The 18,556-nt window shown below is 27.0% G+C and overlaps 1 protein-coding gene across 2 annotated transcripts in view; it reads left to right on the top strand.

The window, feature by feature from the left end:
• The window catches only part of LOC103579606 (RNA binding protein fox-1 homolog 2), a 130,816-nt gene that overhangs the window by 85,649 nt on the left and 26,611 nt on the right, over positions 1–18,556 (top strand). For both annotated transcript variants that reach the window (XM_008561044.3, XM_008561045.3), the window contains exon 7: positions 10,737–10,757. In XM_008561044.3, the coding sequence (XP_008559266.1) occupies positions 10,737–10,757 (21 nt within the window). The remainder of the gene's footprint in view (positions 1–10,736; positions 10,758–18,556) is intronic.

Here is an 18,556-nt window from a genome sequence, read left to right as displayed (position 1 = left end):
GGCATTTGAACGCTTACTCAATCCAGATTACTAAGCCAGCTGTACTGGTGCAGTAAGAGAGTTTCGTCTTTCTTCGTCCTCGGTTCCCGGTTTTAAATCTTTAACTTCCACTTACGTCCTCGCTTTTGTCACAAACTTTACCCACGTAAATATCATTTATCTTATAATAATCTGTTAAATTACTTTATAACTCACTTAGCTCAATAATTCTACCTGTTTATAAATAAACAATAATTAATTCCCGGGAAAACTTAAATTACTTAATACATTTTAAATAACCGGTTCTTTGTCACTGGTATCAAAAATTAAATTTTTTATTTTACGGCATTTTTTAAGCTTTCATTTAAATTTAAAACTATTAATGACGCGATTATTTTAACTGGGAATAAAAATTAAAGATTTTAAAACTTTTAATTAAATCGAAATTTTAAATGAGCAATATAAATTTTAAATTAATTCTAAATTGTGTGGTCAGGGAGGTGAGCAGACTACTCTGGAAATTCTATACTTGTTGGTTTAATTTACCTCCGCCAATTATTGAACTAACGTGACAATTAATTACACTATTATTTCATTATTTTAATTACATTATGTTGATTTATTTTATTTAATGCATTTTACATTAATTGTTATTAACATTTAGAAAAAAAATTATTAATTACGGTAGATATTTTTTTTTTTAATTTAAAAATAAATATTGATGTCCCCTCTATCTATAAATAGATTAATTAGCTGTGATTACTTTACCTAAAAAAAAAAAAAGAATTAAATTTTTAATATTTATAGATTTTGAAATTTAGCCAGAATTAATTTTCTATATATATTTAAATTTACTATAAATATGAAATAAAATAAAAAATTAAATGACGTTTCTTAGCAACAAAAAAAAAAAAAGTAGTAATCAAATAGTTTTTTTTTTATTTTATGAATAATATAAGACTTTTACTACAAGTCAATAGTAGACACCAATGTAATTATTCCCGCCTAAATTCAAAAATTAATTTTTTGATATTTTTATGTATATGTTAATATATACTATATTAATCAATTTAAAACAAAATTTTTGTCCAAAATTGAGTATTGAAATTTAAAAAAAAAATTCTGACCCTTAAATAAAAATTTTGAAATTCGCGCCAACGAAGTTAAAGAATGAATTTTTTTTTATTACCATATTTGACTTTACCATTTATTTATGAATACTAGAATTTATAAACTGAGCTTCGTTTAAATTATATCTATATCATTATTTATTATCTTGAAAGTTAACTGGGTCACTTTTTTTTATTATTATTTTCTCAAAGGTAAATAAAATAACGCTTCCGTAAGAGATTGCATTTAAAAAAAAAAAAAAATTTCTAATTTTAAAAATTGATTTTCTGAAACGGTTAGTAAGTTGGCATAAAATTATACAACTGTAACAGAGGGTAATAAATATAACGAGACAACTTCCTTAGTGGTAAAGTGTTCGCATGTACAGTGAACAACACTGGAAAAAAAAAAAAAAAAAAACTTTTGTCATATTATTAAACTAACTTGTTTTCTACCTCTATTTTCATTCTATTAATTAAATTTTTAATTAAAAAGGTTTAAAAATATTTTTAGTATTTATTACTATTAAATAAAATAAATTACGAATTTTTATCGACTTTTTTTTCATAGTGATAATAATAATAATAATAATAATAATAATAATAATAATAATAATAATAATAATAATAATGATAATAATAAGTGACAGAAAATTTTCAAAATTATATTCTTTCGCATGAGTGGATTACTAATGCTAATATCGCATTATTTTACATGCACACTGCAATATCATACATTAGTAGAATAAAATTTCATTACTTAAGTGTTATTATTATCAAAACGGTTTTGCCCCGAATATACTTGCTGGGCTCATCAGTAAACCTAATGCAAGTACATTTTACTTTATACATTTAAATGGTGTTAAAGATCTTTAATGCGATGGCGAATTCTTATGAATGTTGTGAAAGCAAGTATTCCAAGCTTGCAGTCATATTTTTGAAGAATTCTACTTAATTTATATAGTCTTGTGTTATTTTATTAAAATGAATTTAACAATCAGGATTTCTTATCTTTGCTTTTAGGGAAATTACGGATTTTCTTATCTGCTTTCATACTATTCTATTAATGTATAGTGTAGCGCGTATATAAAATAATACGATAGTATTATTAATCCACATGTTATCATTTATACAAAAGAATATAATCTAGACAATTTTCTGTTAGTTAAGCAGATTATAAGAGCCATAATTCCACTAAAATAATAATAATAATAATAATAATAATAATAATAACAACACTAGTATTAATGACAATAATAATAATAATGATAATAATAATAATAATAATAATAATAATAATAATAACAATAATAACAACAACACTAGTATTAATGACAATAATAATAATGATAATAATAATAATAATGATAATAATAGTAATAATAATAATAATATTAATATTAATTCTAATAATAATAATAATAATAATAATAATAATAACATTAATTCTAATAATAATGATAACAACACTAGTATTAATGACAATAATAATAACAATGATAATAATAATAATAATAATAATAATAATAATAATAACATTAATTCTAATAATAATGATAACAACACTAGTATTAATGACAATAATAATAACAATGATAATAATAATAATAATAATAATAATAATAATAATAATAATAATAATAACACTAGTATTAATGACAATAATAATAATAATGACAATAATAATAATGATAATAATAATAATAATTCTAATAATAATGACAATAATAATAATAATAATTGTTTTGTAGAAAGAAAAAGTTGAAAAAAATTGTTAATAATGACCTGAGAATATGTACAGCCATCGAAAATAACGAATGACAAGGTTGATTGGGATGTGGTTTATAAATAAGTCTTGAGTAGCGACAAGCGACAATAACGATCGCCATGTTGCTGCTGCCAAGCATTTCTCAACAAGCTAACTAAACCACAGCACACATACTTTATATTATACATTTATTCTTATACCGATTACCATTACTGTCACTATTATTATGTCTCGTTGTCTCTTGAGCCAAATTACATCTCTAATTATAATCAAATTCATACGACCGCATTTTGTATTATCGACTTACCCCAACTTAAGAACACTCTCGCAGATCTTCTATCAGTCTTACTCTATTACAAACTAACAACTTTCATGCTCATACTTCGTCTCAACAAATTATTATCACTTCCGCTTTCTTAAATTAAGACATTATAATACCGTCACGCTATTTTAATCTCTAACAGTTTAAATTATTTACAAACTTTTTTATTTCAATAACGTTGTTGTTAATTACATTTTAAAGTTTAAATTTTAATCAAACCAACTTCGTTTTATGAATTATTATTTTATTTAAATCATAGAAACTGTTACGAACAAAGAGAAATTATTCTCGTTTGAAATTTTACAGAGAAAATAAATCAAGTAAATTTCAGTTCTGTTTCGAACAAAAAATTCAAAAAATTTAAATTTCAAGTAATTTTAGAATTTCATCAAAAATTTAACTAAATATACATTCGAAATTGAAAAACTTATCACTGAGAATTCCCGCATCTGTTAAAAATTAAAAATCTTTGAATTTGAGGCAAAATGGGCCACCTTCAAAAAAAGTTTGAATATACGAATTTTTTACCCCTTTTACTTCAAGTCTTCTACCATGTATTCGTAATCGCATATGTGCCAAAAATAAAACATGTTAATTTGGGGCAAAATGGGCCATCTGAAAATTTTACTAAAATTTCGTTATTATTTTATTTCATCTTAAAAGTTAATCAATAAATTTTTTTAAATTTTGAATTTTCGCGCTTGAATAGTTCGAGGCAAAATTTAAATTTAAGCGCTCAAATATTTTTAATTCTTATAAAATTTTCGCAGCATCGTATTGCAGTTGAGTCTCCCCCAAGTCTTATAGGCAATTAACTCAGTTATTTGAATATTTAAATAACATAAATGTAAAATTTTATATTTGTCATTTTTATTAGTAGTATTTTTTCCCGCAAATTTATCTTATCTTTTATTCCGAGCATATCGCTCCATTTGAAATTCGAAACCTGACAGAGCTTTTAAATCCTCCGGGGGTGGGTGAGGTGAGGAAGTACCCAAGGGATAGAGATGTAGCCTGCGATAAAGTTTCCCGCGTTCGAACGACACCTCGTTTGTCAACATCTCGGCTACCCTTTTTTTTTTTTTACTTTTTTTTATGATGAAACATTGTTAGCCCCCGAGTTTTCCGTTTATGATCCATCGGGAAAGGGCATCTTGTGTCAAATCTTTTATCTATTGGGTGAAACGGAAAATAATAAAAAAATTACTAAAAATAAAAGAGTCAATATGATTCGAAGACAAAACTTCCGGTCATTTTCCGTTTATTTTTACACTGTAGCATATCGCCGGCGGTCAATCGTGAAATTTATCACTAAAAATATATTTATCTTTCGGATTTTCTCTTTAAAAAAAAAAAATCTTTCTCAATATATCAAAATGATGTTCTTGTAATTTCTGTTGGCATTAAAAATTCATTTCCTGAATTACATGTCACGGAGTACATTATGTTACTACTAAAGATATTTTATTCATCGTCAGCAGAACATGAATGAATAATTAATTAAATTAAATTAAAAATTCAAACAAGATCGATAACTATTTCGGTAACCATTCAAGTGATGTTTACGATTATTTTATTTATTATTTTTTTTTTTTATTTGAAACAAGAAGTTTTACTGTGGGAAAAAAAGATGAAGAAAAATGTAGGAAAGTACCTTAGGGATTAAAAGGCCAAGTCTTGAAAAATTTATCGCGCCTCTTTGCTTTCCGTTGTATTTCATCGGTGAAGAAGTTAAGTTGAACTATGTATAACTATATATATTTACTATCTTGTACAGAGTAGAGGGATGGTTTCGTTAGGCAGTAGTAATGCTCGGTGGTTGGTCAAACGTAGCATCACGTCTCAGATCTAAGACGCAATTTTTACTTGAGCCAGAGCCATTTTCACAGTATTTATTTTTCTTCTTTACTTTGTTTTTTTTTTCTTTTTCATTTTTTATTTCTTAGTTGATGAAAAGCATCAGACTTTATAAAAGATGTTGATACCATAGATTTTACAATTTTTTTTTTTTTTTTTTAAATAAATAATTTTACTTTTAATTTAAAATTTTTGAAAAAATTGGACAAAATGGATGTACCTGAGAATAGGAACGTTTTTCGCGCATTTATGTAATTTGACTGCTTAAAATTGAGAAGGGGTAATTGGGGGTGGCCTGTAATTTTTGGCTGACATACTAGCGCTTGTGCAAAATATTTTAGAAATCTAGATTCAGTAGATTTTTTAGTTTTTTTTTTTTTTTTTTTTTATCTTTATTCTGCGCAAAACGTCTGATCTTCAGATATATCAGCATGGAATGTCAAATTTTCTTTCTTAAATAATCTTAGCTTATAAAGTACTTGGAAATTTTAAATCAATTGGAGATTTTTAAATTTAAACAGTTGAGTTTCCGGCGCGAACAGTTACAGTCACAATGAGTCGATAAGACCCCAGTATATTTAGCTCTAGAAATTAAATTAATCAATATTTTTACAAGAAATTTTACAGAGGTATTATTTAAACATTTTTACAGACTAGTCATGATTTTTTTCATAAATTTTAACTTTGAGTTAAAATATAATTAGTAAAAAAAATAGAAAAAGTGACTTTTTATAGAAAAATATCTAAAATTTTATTAATTTGCAATTTTCGCAACTAAATTTTGTATAAATTCTAGAGGAATAAATGTACTTTGTTGAAGGATCGGTGAAAAATTGAGCCTTGCAAAAGTGTATTTGTTGTAGTGAATAAAACTCAAAACTTTCTAACGGAAATTTAAAAGTTATAAAAAAGTATGATTGGTTTTTTGCAAATATCTCTGCAAATATTGAGTTTTTCAAAAAATATATAGAAACCTTTTTTGTAGGGCTTTAATTTCTCTACAAAAAACATATCTTGTACTTTTTTCAAAAACCGAATATCTATTGAGATAATTCGAGTTTAAAATTCAAATAACTAAATACAGAAATTTGAATTTGAAATTCCCGGGTTTCGAGACGTGTGACCATTAAAACTCAATAAAAAAATAAATTTAGACCAAACGAACATATTTTAAAATTCCTTGAATCAAATAAAATTTTTTCCATTAGAATTTCCAAAGCTTAAATGGTTTAATTAATTCAATATTCAATTACTCATTTACTGCAAGCTCGAAAAGGTTTTAATTTTATTAAAAATTAAAACCAATTTTAATTTTTAATTTCTGTTATTTACGAGCATAAGAAGTAAGACGATATAATATTAAGCAAAGAACTTATTTCCCCATTAAATTAAATTCGTTGATGAATAAAAAACAATAAAGAATAATATTCTTTTATTTTTCTCTTCATTAAATATAAAAGGCAGCAGCAAAAGGTTATTAGTAACCTTCTATAAATTTTTCACCAAGCCACGTATCACCTCCTTCCGTCGTTGGGATATAAATAAATTATGGAACAGCAGCGTTCATTAATGAGCCTTGCTAGCACGTAAATAACGTCTTCTCTATCTGATATATATATTGCTTATACTTTTTGTACTTAACCTTTTATTTTTCTCAACGCAGTATCTCATGTATACCACCAAGATTATATTTGCCATTTCGTTGAACGTGAAATACCCCTTAACCACTGAAAATTTTGCCACTTCATGCGGAAACGCAGACGAAATAAATCTTAAAAAGGTTTCAAACTCTTTCCTTTTATTTTTACATCTTATTTTTTATCTTCATTCCATCTCACGTTTTACTTTTATAGACAGAAATATTTTTTTAAAAATAACAAATATTAAAACAAAACAAACATACAATAAAATTTCACCAAATGATGTTTCAGTATATAAACATTTATCTTCTCAGCATTTTTTTTTTTTTTTGTTTTTTATTATTTCTACTCTATTGCTCTCAAAATTACACCAGTTATGGAATTTTTATAGCCTTGTTATTGTGAATATACATAGGGCTGGTTCACGCGATCAATATACGAGTTTATTTAAGCTCGAGATGTTTTCCGGTTAATTCCCTAAGGTTTTATACGAGTAGAAGCAAAAGACCTTTTTAGACGGTCTTGGAAAATTAATGTACCAGTATCGCCTCTTAGACACATAGTCTGCTTTATCTTCTTTGTCTCGGTTTTTACTTTTTATTATACACTTTTTTTTTTTATTAAAGTTATTCTTTAAGATTGCCAACACAAAAATGTCTTCCATTAACTTAACCACCGAGCACTTAGCTCGATGACCATCTAAATTTACCTTTTTTTTGTATACTTAGCGTTAAATTGCCGATTAACGTTCAATGTAACGACAACTCGTCACTTTATTTTATTTACGCTTTGTCGTAGTTGAGTAAAACCTCCTGGTGAGTTGTCACTTTTTGTTGTTGCTGATACTTTTATCGTAAATTCTGTAAGATGGGCTTCTACAGTACGATTATAAAGCTCACTCGCAGTCGCACGCGACACTTTTATCAATCCTGTGAATACTCTGTTTGCACGCAGAATTTTAAATCGCTTTCTATTGACAACCCGATAGATATTTATCATGACAGCAATAGATTGCTATTAAAATCAAGTTTCAATTTGATAACTAGTGATGTCAATTGTTGATTTATTGTATCATTTTAACTGTTAAACGAGATTTTAAATTGTGGTGTGAATAGTATTGTTAAGGACATTATTAAACTTTCAACTGTGATAACCCGGTTCAAAAAATTTGATCTGATTTTAGTCTACTTAGATTGTACTTTGACTAATTGATCTGTTTTTGAGTTTTGATAAAGGTTGTAAGCTGTTTTTGGTCTAAAGACGTTAAAAACACACATTAATAAAAATAATGGGCAGTAAAAGTCTGATTTTGGTCTGGATAAAAACAAAAGAAGGTAATAGATTATGAGAAAAAAGTCTGATTTTGATCTAGAGGCGACGGAAACCAGGCTATAAATTATTGAAAACAAGTCTGAAAATAGTCTAAATAAGGAATTGTGCGGACGAAATTCGATTACTTGGGTACTGACAATCGTCACAACTCGCGTGTTACACACAATCGCACTAAAGATATAAAATACTACTATAATCGTATATTATACACAAAAAAAGTTATTTTGAGCCAAGAGAATTTGTCGGTGAGATTTCTACTTTATCCAAGAAAATTGAGGTTATGACAAAAATTGGTGTGGAATTTTTTGAATCAAGGAAATTATCTTCCAATTGAGAAGTTTTTTCCTGAGTATATTTAAAATAAATAGTATTAAATTTAATTAACAATCGTTTGTACTTCAATAGATCTTATTTTACTTTGATTTCTAGGAAAATTTTAATTTTTTTTTTTATTTTCCTCTGAATAATTTTAAAGAAAATATTTTTCTAACAATATTTTGACAGATATTATTTACAGGAGATATTCTTGTGAAAATATTTTCCAAGGATTGTTTTTACAGGGGTATAAATTCACCAGTCACCCTTACGTAATTTCAGAATTATCATTATATTGGTACTCAAGAGCGTCTGTAAAATATTATACCACCGGAATGAGTCCGGAAAGTTATTAGAAACATAAATTATTTTTTTTTAAAATTATATTAATGCCAAGAATATTATTATTTAATTGCAAAAGCATTTATTTAATTAAAAGTATAAAAACTTCTGAACAGTTTTATTAAAAAAAAAAAAAATATATAATAAAAGAGTTAATTAATAGCTGTTACTTTTGCATAGAGCTCGGCAACAAAGAATTAAGTTGCAGAAAAAAAGAACCGAGAAAAAAATTTAACGGTAAAACTTAATTCAGAATCAACTTTTCTCTATTCTTTCCTAACTAATGAAGTCGCGATCAATTTCCTCCGGTCCCGGGCATTTAACTCGACCCAAGCTTTTCCATTATTTTCTTACGGGAATTTAACTTGGTTTGTTTCTATCTCTTTTTTTTTTTACTTTTCTGTGTGGACGCTCTAACTCTTGGATGGTCGGGCCATTAATTTCGAGTCTTTTAAAAGCCCCTAGCGACGAATACTATTTAAAGTACAAGCTTTTTGTAATTACCTAATAATTATAATAAATTATCTACATATATTCTTGGGATTTCATATCTTGGCAGCTGATTAATTAATCAAAATAGCTTTCTGACCATCAAATTGTCATCTATTCACAGTTAAGCCTCGTCAATCCAATCGGTATGTGTGCATAACATAGTTTTGGCCAATTTAACAAGTTAATCGACGCTCTGATAACGCGCCCCTCAACTTCGATACCAATTACATTAGAGCATAAGCATAATAACACCTTCATTAAATTCCTTATTAATTAACTCGTCTCGGGTATCGTGACTTGGATCAAAACTACTCGCTATCAACCACAATATCTAATAATTATCAAATATGACATTCAAATCTTATGTTATCTTCATATAGAGTAGAGATACCATTTTTGGACACTTCAATAATTTGAATTAATTAATTTGTTAAAGACGCAATGACAATTAATTTTTCAAATATCTACAAAGGTACTTTTATGATGCTAATACATGGGCAATTTTAATTTTTTACTTTTTCAGTAATTAAAATAAAGTTAAATATTAAAAAATGGAACTGTGGCCAAAAATGGTACTTCTCTATCAAATATTTTTTTCTAAGAAGTCATCTTAATTGCGCGGTTAAAAGATAGAATTTTTAAAAATTGGTGAAAATAAAGTTACAAGATTATTGAAAAGTTTCTTTGTCTTCCTTTTATTTGACAAAAATTTTTACGCGGGAAAAATATATTTTGAATAAAAAATATATTTTTGAAAACGAACGATTTCGGGCATTGAGTCAAGATTTTCTTGAGCCAACTCTTTAAATATGAATTAGTGAAAATAGATGAATATTTACTGATTCCAAGTACAGATCGAACCACTAATTTCAAAAAATGGTTCGATTGGCACTCAAAGTTGGTGAATATTCACTTATTTCACTTATTCATGTTTAAAGAGGAGAATATGTCTTGAGCAGAGGAAATTTCTACTTTATGCGAGAAATTTGAAGTTTTTCATTTACTTTCAGTCGATAATTTGTTTTTTCTGTGTATGTTTCTTTATAATTTTTGTAAAAAAAGTATTTTGCTTATTCTGTTGACTGGCAGGTGACGTGACTTTTTGAAAAATCTGCAATAAAAAAAAATTATTACACGTAGAGGATCTATTTGATTTTTTATTTTTTCATACAAAATGGCGGTCTCAAGTCAAAGTATTCAATTTTCAGCAAAAAAAACCGACATTTTTTTTTTTTTTTATAAAATTAAAGAAACAAAAAAAAATCTCTATGTTTAGATTTAAATGCACATCCGAAAATTTCAAAAAAATTTCTAATTAATCAATTAATTATAACATGAGATCTATCCCTGTTATCAGTCGCTAGAAAAAAAAATTTTAACAGAATATAAAAAATAGTTTTTAATATTGAAAGTGTTAAAAAATCTTTTAGCAATTAGAAAAAATCATTGTAGTTTTGTTTTTACAAATTTTCAAAATCCTCATTTCGGATCGCGCACTAGGGTGACTCCTTTAATATTTAAGATAAAATTTCTACTAATGATCCGAAAAATTTCTAATAAATATTGAAACTTTGTTGCAGTTTGTGTCCAGTGGCCAGAGGGTAGGTGCATCCACGACGTGCCTGAAGAGGCACTTTTTACTCTTTACTCGGAGATTCGAGAAAATTGCCAAGGGTTCTCCTGATATGAGTGCAAACCAAGGGAAGGGCTACGACTTATAAATCAGAGACACGAACAGATAAACATTTTTCAGTGAAAATTTTTTTATTCACAGTTTTAAGTTCGATATAATCAAATTTCCCGGTTAAATTATTAAATATCGAACACGAAATAATTATTTTTAAAAATAATAGTATACGTCAGTACGTAGACTCGTGAAGATCGAGTTTAGTTTCTCGATTTGTGATAATTATAGCTCCCAAGAGCTGCGATACCACGACCAAGCCATAAATAATAAGTAAAGATTAATTTTTAACGCATGAAAGAGATTTACTATTCATCTGCAATATGCGGAATGAAAGGAGACGACAAATGTTTTATACTTTTACACTCATTTTTTTATTTTTACAAGACGATACGAGCTTGTATTTTAATGAGCTTACAATCCTTTATAAATAACTTTTTCTTATCAATGATCAAAATTTGTCTGACATTTGTCGTCTTTATTTTTGTATGTGAATGAGTGTCCCCGGTCTATCACTGGCCTGGTAGAAGGTCATCGATTTCAAAATATTAAATGCCACTACAGTCCCTGCAGCTAAGGTGGGTCCATTTTATTTACAATTTTAAGTCATGATTTTTAAAAAATAGATTAATTGCAACAAAAATCATCGGACAGGAAACGGTTTTTTTAAATTTGACAGGAAAATATTTTGTCAATTTAAAAAAAAATTAAAATATTTTATTAATTTATCAAACTGTATTCAAAATTCTGAGCTCAAACCTTGACTGCGTATCATTTAATATTTTTTTTTTTTTTATAAAACTTTTCTTAAAAAAGAAATAATTTATTTAGTCAATAATTACTTGAAAAATTTAGTTTGATATTTTGATAATGTATTTTTTAACATTTACATTTTTAAAAATACTACAAAATCTTTCACTTCCACTTTCCAAATGGTCGCAGGCTCCTTTTAAATAATTTTTTATAAATTATCCGGTCACTGTAAAAAATCAGAAGTCAATTTTTAATTCAAATATGTACCTGAAGCTTCGGCTGCTGAAAGGTGACTTAAGGAATAATTGGGAGTGGCTAAAATTTTCGGCTGACGTGATGCAGATCTAGATTTTTTTCTCTTCATTTTTGCAAAAACATGTAATACATCAAATACATGTATTTTTGTTTCGTGAAAAACGTTGCGATCTTCAGGTCCATATTCAAAATCTATCTCTACAGTTTTTTTTATCAGCGGAATAATTTCGGAGTGAATGTTAATTTTATTTTGATTTTTATCCACTTTTGATCTTTAAATCTATTTATATTTAATGAAAAAAAAAAAAAATTTTTTTTGCTAACCGAAACTGGAGTTTAAAAATTATAATAAATTCCCTTCAGAGTGAATTTCACTCCAAGGGCATTAAATATAAACACAGTGTTCTGCTCCGTATTAACTTTTCAAATTTTTTCAGTGTACTCTATTCTGAAGTTCAAGTGACGGAATAAATTCAAATTTAAATAAAATAGCTCCTAATTTATCTCAAATTTAATTCGCATTCACTCCGCATTTAACCCGCGTTCACTTCATAAATTTTTTCAAAGTAAATAAATAAATTAAGCGATGACCCGAAATCTTGGTCGGTGTTAGGCCGCCGAATGTCTCTGTCCCTTAAATTTAAAATTTCTACTTCGGTTTAAATATTGTTACCGCGTTCATTATTTTGCAATTCCCCATATTTATAAAAAAAAACATAAAAAAAAAAAATTGTAGTTATTCTGAAGGACTTTTCAGTGGTTACTTTTTATCCCCACAAATTTAAAGGGATTTTCTTTACTCGAGGAAACCACAAAATGATCATAGCGGCAACAATCCCGCGATTTAGGTTTAGTAAAACGATTACAGGGTTTTAGTATATCCAATAGGCTTAGTTCATTTTCACTTATTAATCGTGACTATTTTTTTACGCGTATTTTAACGAGCTTTCGACGCATTCCAACGCGCGTTTTTTATTTTTTAAATTTTTCTACTATTATTACTCTTTGTATTATCACTTTTTTTTTTTTTTGTAAACTATTGTTATGACTATTCTGTTTCAACAATTACTTACTATTAAAAGACAAATACGCTCAATGGTATTATTGTAATCGGATTAAACGTGATTGCCGTGAATGTCCGTAGAAATAATAAAACGCAAACAGGGTAAAGGTCTAGTGAGATCAAGTTAAATGTACTCAGGAGATTTTTAAATTTTAAATATTAGATTAGATGCGGGACAATTTTACACTCCCGTTAGGATTAATTTTTTTTATTTTTCATATATTTGTAATTGTGATAAATTTAAAAGGGTTCAAAAAAATATTTAACGAACCGCGACTGTATAGTGACACTGCAAGTTTATAAAGAGTATAAAAACTGAGTACTCTTCAGTTTTTTTTTTTTTTTTTTTTTTTTTTTTTTTTTTTCTTCTTCTAAAGAAAATGAAATTTTTTTTTAATGGCGGAGCTTGCGGGGTCACTTGTGTCAGTTCGCTTAAACAAAAAGATGTCTCTCAAATGTAAACTCATATAGTAAATAACCAAAGTAATGGCAAGCAGAAAAGCATAAGAAGTGGAAAATTATCTCAACGGAAAATGCGTTACAGACAAGAGTGAAAAAAAAATCTCGAGACTTTTGAGCCAAAAGAACCGAGAGGAAATTAAACGAGACATCCGTAAATGTCGGTATAAAAAAATAATAGTGATAATAATAATAATAGTGAAAAAAAAAGAGGCGAGATATACGAGTATAAATGAGTAGTAGAGTAAACGTTTTTAGCAGTAGTATAGCCAGAAAATTCCACTCGGTATTATAGTACAGCAAAAGTAACGAAAGAGAGAGACCGATAAAATAAAACGTTTACGGCGCAATGCCACGTTTTGGTTTATTTGCGTTAACATTTTCGTGCTCAGGTACACGAGAAGAGTGAAAACCTATACTTCAAAGCTTGTGCCAAGTCCAATGGCCTTTCATGCTTGTGAGTAGAGCGATAAGAATTAACAAAAAAATTTATATTTATAAATAACTATAAGTTTATATATACGGGAGAAGGGGGCAAACGGGAGAGACAGGGGCAAATTTTATAAACAAATTTTTTTTTTTAAATATCATTGAGTATTATTTTGAATTTTTTTTACTGTTTTGGAAAATTTGAATTTTTAAAACAATAGAAAAAAATTAATTTGATTTTTTTTTCTTATCAATTTTCATAAAAGAATTTTGGTAAAATTACTTTAGATGTATTTCAATAACCAAGTGGAAAATATTTACAATTTTTGAAATTTTGAAATTTAATTAACTTTTAATAATTTTTAAATCTGCAAGCCAGTGCTCTGTTTTTGGAGCTTTAATATTTTATTTTATTTAATGAAAAAGTATAGAAAAGAATTTTTATTCTAATGCAGTTGAAAAATTGTCTTTGAAAGAATTAAAAAAATTGTCATTGCGTACACTGTGTATTATTTTATTACCATTTTTTCAATGACCAAAACTGGTCTAAAATGGCCACAAAAAGTACTTTTACCCTAATAGCTTTTTCAAAAATCTTCTTTGGAATTAAAATTAATTTGAAGTTAAAAATAAATAAAAAATTAATAATTTAAAGTCAATAATTAAACTTTTTCAAAAAAGTGTCAGTCGAAAAATTTTGAAATTTCCATTTTATGATAACTATTAAGGTAGTTCACTCGCGACCTATAGTGTGTGTTATTGCTTACTCTCTCACTCACTTACTCTTTTACGTGATATCGCTTACTCACTTTTTCACATTTGAAATTGTGAGACAGATTTCTCCGAATATTTATAACTTTTTGGCTAATCGGCAGTATGAACATTTTTAAATTTGAATCAGAAGACATGGTAGTGTCTCGCGCCAAGTATACGTTCAAACACATGTATATGTATCAAGTGTCATGGCGCGAGCCTACCGTGTCTTTACCTTAGACCGAACGGTATTTAGCTCCAATTTTTAGTTTTTGAAATGATTCTCAAGCTCAATAATTTGAAATATGACTTTTCTTAAATTAGTCCGAACTACTACATGTTAGCTGTGTACACTTTGATTATCAATATCTCGTTTTACAAAGGGTCAAAATTTATGATTTTTTAAAATTACAAGTAACATCTACCTTACCATATTTCAAATATATGACATTATTATAAAAAGTCGGTTTGCGAGTGAACTACTTTAATATCTACAATTTTTTTCACCTTTTTTAGGAGGTATCCATTTTGCTTTGAAAAAAAAAAAAAAAAATCTTAAGTACCCCGTTTGCCCTTTTCCCTCCCCTATATATACGATATATGATAGAAAAAATCTAAAAATGTCCTGCAGAAAAAAGTGAAATATTTTATATTAATTTTGTAACGTGAGATAAAATCTCATTGATTTAAAATGAAGGATAAATAAAGAGGTCCTGCTTTAAAATTGGCATGGATCATTTATTAAAAAATATATAAGAAAAGATCGTCAGATATTTTGGTAAAAAAAAGATATTTAACAATTTAAAGTTCCTTTTATTAACGATGACGTTGAATTAATTTAACAACGGTATTAAATCTTGCAAATAATGGACATTAATAACAACTGTTTATACAATAATATATGTGACAGTATTAATTTATATATGAGTCCATCTGTCTAGGCGTACGTCAAATAAACACCAATGTACAATATCATAATGAGAAGATTCATGTATGTTTACGTTTAATAACGTACTGTACATTTGCGTTTGAATAAAATAATCTCAAATATAATAAATAATATCAAATAAACTTTAAGTTATATATATATTTATATATATGTTCCGTGACATTTATTATCTAATTAATTAAATCAACAAATAGCTTTTATAGACTTCTGTTTCGATATTCCAGTAATTTTATTCGTCAATTAATTAAATTATATATAGAGAAGACTTGGCACCACGGGATGCCTTTGCTGGTAATTAATTCTTGTGGCTTTTCAACACCGAATAAAATTTGTTTTAATTTATTTCGATTTTATTTTTGAGTTATTTGGAAAATTTTTTTTTTTTAACAGAATTAGATGCTCTGAATAAATTTTTGGTTTTATAATTTTTTTTATTTTAATCTATAATTCAAATCATTTCTTGGGACAAAAAAACTTTTCTTAGTTTTTAATAAAAAAAAAAATATTCTGTCCTTTTTTACTCCAACTTGATTTCGCGCCAATTTTAAAAAATCTTTTTCAAATTTTTCGTCACTAAATTTCTTGTCCTCTTCATTAAAAATTAAAATTTAAATAAACAAAAAAAAAAAAAATATTTTTTTACCTTTTTACTCCCACTTGATTTCGCGCCAATTTTAAAAAATTTTTTCCAAATTTTTCTTCACTAAATTTCTAGTCTTCTTTATAAAAAATTAGAAAATAAAATAAACAAGAAAAAAAAATTTTCTTTTATTAAAATTTTAAATTTAATTTAATTACTTAATTAGTAGCAATTAAAAATATAAAAAAAAATTGATATATGAGATTATTTGAATATTTGATGTAATTTGCATACCCACTCATAAATAAATCAATATCTGTCCAGTATACGGTTGCAAATAATGCAATTAATTTTTCATACTACTAAATATTTAAAAAATAACGATACAGTTAAATTACATATGATAAAATCTGACCATTTTTTCTCACGTTAACGAACGACAAAAAAACCTCACATGCAAGATTTAATAATACAAAGAAGCTTGGACAGTTTCAACTAAACTAAACTGTACAATAGAGTACATGAATTCTAAATAAGCATGCAACTGCATTGTCAGTCAGTGTTCGTGTGTTACATCTCTTCAGGACTTTTAACTGAATGCATTCTCTACATGTCTCTCTTTCTCTGCCTTCTTTTTATTTCTTCACATACTCTATTTTATTTTTATTTTTATTCTCTATTTACTCTTGTATATGTAATCTACTACTGGTCGATATCGTTCGCACCTGCACTTGGTTTTTCTCCATACACATATCTATCATTCCGTCTATTTCTCTTGGGAGACGGCACACTGCCTGTAGAGACACGTAAAACTGCAGTGACTTTATTGCACTCGGGAGATGCTACGGAGTAGAAAAATAAATGTAAGAAGTGAATGAAGAACAAGAAGAAAATGTTGAAGAAGAAGAAGAAAAAGAAGAAGAAGAAGAAGAAGGAAAAGCTGTAGAATAAAAAAAACACAAGTTCGAAATTGAAACGAAAGACCGCGGATACTGTTGGAGAAAGGACAAGTCTGTGTCAGGATGTTGAAGGAAAACGCTTCTGCAATGGGAATAAAAATAAAAATAAAAAAATAAGAGCGGCTTTACCAAACCCCCAGGAGCTCTTCATCCAAAAGAGATTGCGTTATTTTTCTAGTTCTCACGGGCTCTTATTCCATTTTTTATATTTTTTTTTCGCTTCATTTCTATATATACATACATGACGTTTTATATCCACAATGATTTTAGTTCACTTCCGCAGTAGTACGATTCTCAATCGTCTCTTCAGGTTACTCTTGAGATCAAAGTCTCTTTTCAGTTTAAGTTATTTTTACACTTAACTACTTTTTTTATTCTTTACTCTTGCTCTTTAATCCAGACTAAAGAGAGACACGTTTAATTTTTCGTTCTTGTTTAAAAGATGTTGTTAATTGCACCTTGAGTACACTGAGAAAAAAAAAAAAAAAAACAAATATCAAAATTATTTTTTTTTTTTATCAGCTATTTTTAATTTCCGCGTTTTTGAAATTATAATTATTTCTCATGCATAATTATTTTAATGCCTTTATATTAAGTAATTTAAAGAAAAAAAAATTGTAGGGTTTGTTTAGTTTTTTTTTAGTCTTGTAGATAATTAGTCGCTTGATATTGAAGAGTGAGAGATAATTATTAATTTAATTTATTGATTAATTAAAAAAAAAAAAATAGAGTAAGATAAAAAGAGAGTGAGAATGTAAAAGAGAATGCAACGTTAAAAATCACCCTGATGGCTGCAGACACTTGCGATATCGTTACACTTAGCTTTTATTTTTAATTTTAATCGTAATTTATCAGTGATATATATGTATAGAAAAAAAGGATTTCTTGGGGCAAGAATTTTTTTTTATTATGATTTGAAGATTAAAATTTTTTTAGGACTAGAAAAAATTTTTTTTTGTCCCAAGAAATTTTTTTTTTTGATTCAAGAAAATTTTTTCTCATCCTAAGAAAATTTGTGTTTTAAATTTGTAGTGAAAAAATTTTTTGAGTCAAGTAAAAATTTTCTTAGGTCAAGTAAAAATTTTTTTGAAGCAAAGAAAATTTCTTGGGTAAAAAAAAAAATTTCTTGGGTCAAGTAAAAATTTTCTTGAAGCAAAGAAAATATCTAGGGTAAAAAAAAAAATTCTTGGGTCAAATAAAAATTTTCTTAAGTCAAGTAAAAATTTTTTTGAAGTAAAGAAAATATCTTATGTCAAAAAAAAAATTTCTTAGGTCAAGTAAAATTTTTTTTTCTGTACATATATATCGCCGTAGCTAGTCTAGGGCTCTCTATCCAGTGGTAAAGCATGAGGTATTTTTCGTACGTAATAATTCGTATTTATAATTTTAATCGTAATTTAATATAATTAACGTTCAATTGCGACCAAATTGCCCGACCATTCATAAATCCACTTAACATCCTTCCATTAAAAAAAAAAAAGATAATCCACATGATAGCTCTTCATAAAAATGTAAT

The sequence above is a fragment of the Microplitis demolitor genome, chromosome 2 (assembly GCF_026212275.2).
Source record: "Microplitis demolitor isolate Queensland-Clemson2020A chromosome 2, iyMicDemo2.1a, whole genome shotgun sequence".
NCBI classification, from domain to species: Eukaryota; Metazoa; Arthropoda; class Insecta; order Hymenoptera; family Braconidae; genus Microplitis; species Microplitis demolitor.
The sequence above is the reverse complement of the archived record's forward strand: the minus strand, read 5'-3'. Positions and strand labels throughout refer to the sequence as shown.